This window comes from Trichosurus vulpecula, chromosome 4, assembly GCF_011100635.1.
Source record: "Trichosurus vulpecula isolate mTriVul1 chromosome 4, mTriVul1.pri, whole genome shotgun sequence".
Taxonomy (NCBI): domain Eukaryota; kingdom Metazoa; phylum Chordata; class Mammalia; order Diprotodontia; family Phalangeridae; genus Trichosurus; species Trichosurus vulpecula.
This window is the reverse complement of record NC_050576.1, coordinates 112,140,123-112,148,176: the sequence shown is the minus strand read 5'-3', so window position 1 is coordinate 112,148,176 and position 8,054 is coordinate 112,140,123. Positions and strand designations below refer to the sequence as shown.

General features: G+C 44.9%; 1 protein-coding gene across 2 annotated transcripts in view; it reads left to right on the top strand.

Moving 5' to 3' along the window:
* The first annotated feature begins 4,296 nt into the window (after positions 1-4,296).
* The window catches only part of LAMB3 (laminin subunit beta 3), a 59,765-nt gene continuing 56,007 nt past the window's right edge, over positions 4,297-8,054 (top strand). Inside the window, exons 1-3 of one of the 2 annotated variants that reach the window (XM_036753195.1) lie at positions 4,297-4,360; positions 6,634-6,697; positions 7,604-7,758. In XM_036753195.1, the coding sequence (XP_036609090.1) occupies positions 6,673-6,697; positions 7,604-7,758 (180 nt within the window). In that variant the 5' untranslated portion in view covers positions 4,297-4,360; positions 6,634-6,672. Of the gene's footprint in view, positions 4,361-6,534; positions 6,698-7,603; positions 7,759-8,054 lie in introns of those variants that run through there. The other variant, XM_036753194.1, reaches the window with a different exon arrangement.

Genomic DNA, 8,054 nt, shown 5'->3' with positions numbered 1-8,054 from the left:
CTCATCATGAGATCTATCCTAGCCTGCTCCACCTTGTCTGGAGAGCAAGGATTGCACCATTTTGGTCTCTTTGGGGTCTGGCATCTTATCAGCAGCGTCCAGTTAAAGATTAAAGTTCCTTGTCACATCCTCATTCCCCGTGATCAGACAGAGGATTAGAAATTACTGTTCTTGGTTCTGTGGAAGTATTCATGTCTATCAAAAAGAGCTGTGGCTAGGAATCATTTCTGGGGCAAACTTAGTGGCAGGGTCATGGGTCAGAACTTTGGTGGGGATGCCAGAGTTCCCAGGCTTCCTTTCTGTGAGCAAAGTGTTATACCAGAAGCGAGTGAGACACACGACAAGAGTTTAAGTTTTAAATGGAGAAGTTTATTAGCCAGCGACCGTTCGGGGAAATAGAGTCTCCCAAATCAAAACGGCCACGATGCCAGTGAAGAAGCAGTATTTATACAAAAATCTAAGTACAGATGTTAGTTATCTCTTGAAACTCACATGTTATTTTTAGCAGGCTCAATAAGCCTTTGTTAACTTTACAGAAAGAAAGGAACCCCCTAAATAGATTGTAAATACAATATATCAGATAGCTGACTTAAGTGTTGACTGAATTACAACCCAGTATCTCTTCGTCCAATCTGCCATACATCCCACGGGAGCATGAGATAAGAGCTAGGAGCAATCACATAAGAAAAGGAATATCCGGGGCTGAGGCCCTCATCCTTCAAGGCCATAGGCAGACCGGGACAAATAGTCCAGCTGGGTTTTGTTGAGACAAGAGATAAAGTTGTCTCCAAGCCAACTCAGTTAGATAAAGGAAGATCGTTAGGCTTTCCTGGTAACTAGCTTACATTCCATGGGAATATTCTTAGGGGCCCAGGGAACTCGCCAAAAGGCAGGAACTCAGCCTGTTCTTTTATAGCACTCTGGAGTTTGCGATTAGGGGCTGGGGGCAGGGTTTTTAGCAATAGCTGGCTACTCAGGTATCACAAAAGTATAGGATGTGGGGGAAAGGGTGGAAAGGATAGTCTAACCAGTCTAGCACAGATGCATCAAAAGAATGGGCAGCTAGTCATCCAGAGCTTCTGGCCCATGACCCCATGGTGTAGTTGATGGCTGATCTTGACCCAGTCCTGCAGGGAGGAGGTATAGGTAGGGATGAGGCATAAAGCAGGCTAATGCCACAGTGATGGGGGAAGAAGATTGGAGGTAGCCTTGCACTGTTGTGTGGGGTAAGTCCAGAGGACTGTGAGATATTGGGGCAGAGGACCTTTGCCTAGATGAAGCATACCTCATCCTTGTTTGTACCCCAGATCACAGCCCCACTCTCCGGGGTTCTGGTTAAAATTCTGTTAATTGAAATTGAGAAAATAAAAGCAGGGCCCAAGTGAGTGGGCAGAGCTCATAATTTATTTTCACAGAATTGTAGAATGTCAGAGGTGGAAAGAACTTTAGAGAGGCGATGTGGTGGAATAGATAGAGTGGTGGTCCAGGAGAGAGAAAGACCTGGATTCAAATCCCACTTCAGATATTGAACAGCTGTGTGACTCTGGGCAAATCCTATAACCTCTTTGGGCCTCAGTTTACTCATTTGTGAAATGATGGAGTTGACCTCTATAGTCTCCTTAAGCTCTAAATCTGTGACCCTGTAGGATCCATCTAGTCCACCCTACCAATGTTACAGATGGAGAAACTAAGGGCCTGAGAGGGAAACAACTAAGATCACACAGTGCGTTAGGGAGTGGCTCGCCATTGCTTGTTCCATGATTGACAAGCTGACTTGACATTTAAATGAGGCCCACCTGGCGGTGTGATGTAGATTCTGGATCCTGTTTTGACAGAAAAGGGAACAGCTCTTTTTCCAGACAAAGGTAATCATTAGACGTCAAGAAGACTGAAATTTGGTTTGCTTGAAAGAAGACATGATCTCATGGAGACATTTCTGAGGTCAGCATTACCCATCCAGTAATTACAGTATTCTGCAGGCTGCTTGGTTGTGTCTTCTTAAATGAGGCCCACGGGTGAGAAATCCCATTCCTTCTCCAAAGACAAAATCTAAAATTTCTTCCTTGGTTGTTCTTATTCTAATCTCCAGGGGAACTGGAGAGATTTCTGTTAGATATAAGACAGAGATTACCTATTAATAATAATAATTAACATTTATGTAGCTCTTTAAAGTTTGCAAAGACCTTTACAAATAACAACCTTAGGAGGTAGGTGCTACCATTACTCCCATTTCACAGATGAGAATACGGAGGCAGACAGAGGTTAAGTGACTTGCCCAGGGTCACACAGCTAGAAGGGTTTAGGAGGCTGTATTTCAACACTTCACTTCCTGACTCCAGACCTCTGTTATGAAGGATCATGGGACGCTTGACCTAAACAGTGATCCAAAGAGCCTTCTTTTTATTTAAAGGAAAGGTAATTCTCTTTCTGAGATGACTGAACCAAAGTTCAAATTCAGGGCTACCCAGATGTATAGGAAAGGACAAGGTGATCTTCCAAGGCTCTCCCCACCTGAGGGCCCTTTTGGGTTCTAAACCTATGTTCCTTTGTGTTAGAAGCGAGACTTGAACTCGGGTCTTTCTGACCTTAAGATCAGTCTGCAATCTACCATGCCATGTTATCTTGTCTCCTTCTTATTAATAATAACTGGCTTTATATAAGGACAGCTCTATAAGTGGGGCACTGGATAGAGCGTTGGGCTTGAAGTCAGCAAGATTCATCTTCCTCAAGCCAAATCTGGCTTCAGACACTTACTGGCTGTGTGACCTTGGGCAAGTCACTTCACCCCGTTTGCCTCAGTTTCCTCATTTGTAAAGTGAGCTGGAGAAGGAAATGGCAAACCCCTTCAGTATCTTTGAAAACCCCAAATGGGGTCAAGAAGAATCAGATATGACTGAAAAGACTGAACAACACAAAAAGCATTGTAAATGCACTTTAAGATTTCCAAGTGTTTTGTCTATATTTTTATATTTGATCCTTACAATAATCAAGTCAGGTAAGTACTCTAGCTATTATCATTATTCCATTTTCATAGATGAGGAAACTGAGGCAGAGAAGGTAAGTGGTTTGCATGCCTCAAATTTATTAAAGGTCTGAGTGGAGTGGGACTTGAACCCAGGTCCAGCATTCTTATCCATTGTCCCACAGACCCTCTCAAGGAGGACTTGTCCCTGGGAGCCAGGAGCTCCTGACACTTAATGCAGCCTGGGAAGGAGCTGATTGCCAGGGCTTGTGCAATATCCCTCTGAGGAAGTGGTGTTCAGGAGCCTTGGCCCAGGGCCAGAGGAAGTGTCCTCTCCCCTTAGCTAGAGAGGGCTTTATTGGTCTTATCCCTTCTTCTAAGGCTGGTTGTCAGCTCTGTTTTCCTGCTCCAGGGCTGACATTCCTCAGTTGAGAAGGTGGGGCCTGCAGACCCTCCCTGGAGCTGGAGCTGGGGGAATGACTCACCCTGAGTGTTACCTGCCCATGGGCTCCCTGCCAACCTCCAAGAGGGAGCCTGAGGGGAAGCATTTAGATTCACTATTTATTTTTCTTAACCCTTGCTTAGTTTTCTGTTTCTACCCCTCTGTGTCACTGAATGTTGATCCCTTTAAAATTCTCCTCAAATCTCCCAGATCCTCAGGGACTTTACAAAGGCTGTGCAGCTCTTTGTGTCTGTGTCCTGGTATGTGGGGAGCCGGCTATGTATGTATTTCAAGTTTAAAAATTTTTTATATTTAATTTTGTAAAAATAAAATTTTAGGGTAGGACAGGTTGGAGGGAGAGAAAATAGATTTTTTCTAATTCAATAAAATAAAATGGAATAAAATAAAAATAAAATTGGACAGGGTGGTGCTATGAAATTTCTGCTTTAGGCCATGTCTCCTTTCCAGCCTGGTGAGCAAGTTCTGAATCATAAAGTTACCAGGGGCTCCTCTTCGCATCCCTGTCTGGTTATTTGTTGAGCTTGGTCCATGGCTGAGTGGACACACCTGCCCTGGGTAACCCCATTTCCCTTTTATCCACCAAAACCAGTACTGAAATGGGTGGTTCCTTGGCTTTGCAGCTCTTTCTGGCCCCTGTTGGGGGAGGAGATTGCAGAAAGCAGGGAGGTGAGCACCTCTAGGCTTGTTGGAAGGCCTGTGGAACCCACCCCACTTGCCTGGTCCCGTCCTGGCAGCGGGTTCGGGTGACTGACGGCCGATGGGCGTGCCAGCTCACAGATTCCTGAGACACGCCCTGAAGCGGGGTTCCACCCAGCCTGGGACTCTCTGGAGGTGAGGCTGATGTTTAAAAACCTGGAGCCAAGAGAGACCCCTGAGAGTGGGGCTGGCCAGTGGTCCACGGGAAGGCCAGGAGAGCCAGAGGCACGCTGAATGAGGTACGTGAGCTCACCCGGGCTTGGGGAAGAAAGCCCTTTCTGTTCCTCCTCTTCCCCTTCACCTTCTGCCAACCTGGCCTGACTCCAGACACCGATCCTTCCACTTGGGCTCTTGCCTAAATGAACTCACCTGATGGGACTCACCTCCAAACTGTAAGATAAGATGTCTGCAGTCCCAACATTTTGAAAGTTTCTTTTTATACCCGAGAAGATCCTTAGTAGATTTCAAACTGACCAGAACTCTGGTGTGAGATGTGGTATCAATCAGAGATGGGGTGAGCTAGGAAGGCATCAGCTGGGGAGACCTAGAGCTTCTCTCACTGCCTCTCAGAATGCTGCTCTGGTCTGGGGGTGATTTTCAAGCTTTTTCTTCTTGTTGTTGAGCAGGCTGTTAAGGAAAGAGCAAGAGACTGGCATTTAGGAGGCCAGGATTCTGATCTGAGCTGTGCCACTCTAGCTGGGCAACCTTAGACAAGTCACTTGACTTAATCTTAGTTTCTTCATTGGCATAATGGGTGGGTGAAGGAATTGGAACAGATAAACAGAATTATCCATTTCAGTGCTATGAGGTAACTTACAGATGCCAGGAGCAGGTGGCGTTAGAGGGCATCTCACCTGCAACCTCCCCTCCCCAAAAAGGGATCCTTCCTCAGATAGAAGCCCATTGTAAGGGCAGAGGTACCAGCTTTAGGATGAAAGAATCTATGCTCAAATCCCAGTTCTAATGTTTGCTACTTCTGTGGCTTTTAAATGCCTTTCTCTGGATCTCAGTTTCTTCAGCTGTAAAATGGACCAATTGATGTCTAAGGTCCCATCTATAAATCTTATAAACTCTAAGGCCAGCCTTCCCTAGCATTAACGAATTCTGAGGGATGCCTAGGCAATTTGTAAATTTTTAGCACTAAAAGGGACTTCATGATTGATCTAGTCCAATTCTCATTTCACTGAGAAAGAAACAGGCTAGGGTGAAAAGACACACAGCTAGTAAGTAGCAAGGCTGGACTGGAGCCCAGGGCTATTTCCACAGGGCAGGGAGCAGAATTAGAACTCCCACCCTAGCATTCAGTCCTCTACTCCAAGGTAAGATGCCTTATCACCCTCTTCCCTACAAGTCTGTCTTACTCTTTTCCCCACCACATTCTCCATATCCCTACTCATGTAGCCCTTACCCCATAGCTAGAGACATTTTAAGATGCTTCCAATTGACCCATAGAGAGAGTGCATTAGATATCTTCACTGCTATTTCAAAAGCTGCTAGCCCACAGTGACCATACACTTGGCCTTAGGCTGTGGCCACTAATGATAGGAATGAAAGGGACAGTCACCAGCTCCTCTAACAACTGCTGCTTCAGTTTACCTGTGTGCCTCAGTTTCCTTATCTGTAAAATAATGATAATAATTATAACTACTTTAAGGTTTCCAAAGCGCTTTACATATTCTACCAGATGAGTTCTAAATTTTTATAAACCGTGCATTCTATGATTCTATGACTTTTGCCCATCCTCTTACTGGCCTCAAACCTGGGGCCTGAGGAGTTAGCACTCATAGACAAAAGGAAGATAGAGGAGTCTGATTTCTTAGAGGCCCCTCCAAAGAGCTTTCAGTTTCCTTTTATCAGAATGGTAACAATCCCTTGGAATTCCCCACAGCTGCTTTTTTTTCTTTTTCTTTTTTTTTTTTAAATAGATCTCAAAACACTAAAGACAGAGGTAGGGAGGAGATCCTAAGATTTTATTTGGAACCCACCCCCACCCGGCCTGCCCCCATCCTGGCAGCAAGTTCAGGTGACTGAGGCAGTGGGCATGCAGGGAGGAGTGACGTTTACTTTGTCACACATATTGGTGTTTTAGTTAGTTGGTTATTGTATTGGTATTGTGTTGTTGGTTATTGGTTAGGTGGTAGAGTTAGCTGGGTTATTGTTTCAAACAAGGGAGTAAACTTCACCCAATCCCTGGGAAGGGGTGATCTCTTTTAAGTGGGGAAATTGCTACCTAGAGAGGAAAATAGCTTCTCCCTGGTCATACCGTGAGTGAGTGCAGGACACTCAAAGACTTCTCCCAGTCCATGGTTCTTTCTGCTAGATTATGCTACCTTTCAGGGTTCTGCCTAAAGCACACTTGTTTAAGAGATCTAAATTAGAGTCCTGTATGACCTAAGTGAATTCTGGATTACATCTTCTGCTGAGAATTGAGCCTGGAAGCTAGGGAGAAGGGGCCAGTCCATTCTGGGGGTTTCCTGGGTTTTGACTCACACACTACCTCATTCTGTCCCAGGTGAGTTGCATCCCTTGGAGATCTCTCCATTAGTGGAAGATGTGGCCACTCCTTATGTTGATAGGTAAGTACTGTCTCTTTTCTTCTTGGGCCCTGTGTGAGCTCTCCAGAGGGGATGGATAGGGTGATGGGGGAGAGCGGACGGCCAATGACTGAAGCTCCAGGACCAGAGTGTGGATATCAGCTCTGATGCTGTTTGGGTGGAGAATCATGACTTACTGGTGACCTTTTTGATGATGATATTTGTGCCAATTTCCTTGTCCTTTACTCCGTAAGGAAAAAAAGTATAAATCTCTATTTCCCTTTAATGGCGCTCAAGTGTCATTTTATTCTTGCTCGTTGGTAATTCCTGATTTGCCCAGTGCCCAGAAAAAATATATTCTCTATTACTCAGCTCTAGGACCATTTTTGTTTAGGTCCTTTGCATTATTTTGATTTTTAACTAGTAGTAGTCAGAAACCCTTATTTATAAGGTCTGCTTTGGTATTATTAGTTGATATAGTTAGTAGGTCGTGGTTATTGTTTCAAACAAGAGAACAAACTATAGGTCTCGCCCAATTTTCTAGGAATCCAAGGGCCTGCTGATAAAGGCTAAAGCTAGATGAGAGTTAGGGCTGGGAATAGACAGGGCTATTGAGTTTGTGTGATTCAATGTGTGTGCCTGAGGGTATTCCAAAAGCAAAGGAGAGATTTTTAGCTGATTTGTGGTTTTTGGTTATCTATGGATCTGCTTGACTCCATTTACACAGATGATTGACAACTGACAATTTTTGAAATTCATATTCTATTGAAAGGCATCTGGGCTGAAGTCATTATTCCTCTTCAGGCAGGTGGGCAGGAAGTCCTCACAGCTGGCCTGACCTGCATATAGGAGGAACCTAGAATATTGGAAGGATATTCCAGAGTCTGGTGGGGCTTCACCTTACTACCCTCACAACTTCCTTTTTTTTTTTTAATTTTGTGATTTTAGCATTGCCAGGACTCCTTCATGCTCAGCAGGCCTGTTCTCGGGGGGCCTGCTACCCTCCTGTTGGCGACCTGTTGGTTGGAAGGACTCGGTTCCTTAAAGCGTCCTCTACCTGTGGAATGACGAAGCCTGAGACCTACTGCACCCCGTATGGCGAGGTAGGCCCTAGTAATACATACATTCCCTGGTTTTCAAGGAGCAGGAGTCAAGAGGTGGAGAGGGGAGAGTATGCCATTCTTTTAAGATATATGATATGATATGATATGGGGGCAGCTAGGTAGTGCAGTGAATAGAGTACTGGTCCTGGAGTCAGAAGGACCTGCCTCAAACACGTACTAACTGTATGACACTGGGCAAGTCACTTAACCCTAATTGCCTCCAAAAAAAAAAGATGATATGATATCGTATGTATGACTTATCCTATCCAGAAGCAGCATGGCATAGTCGATAGAGA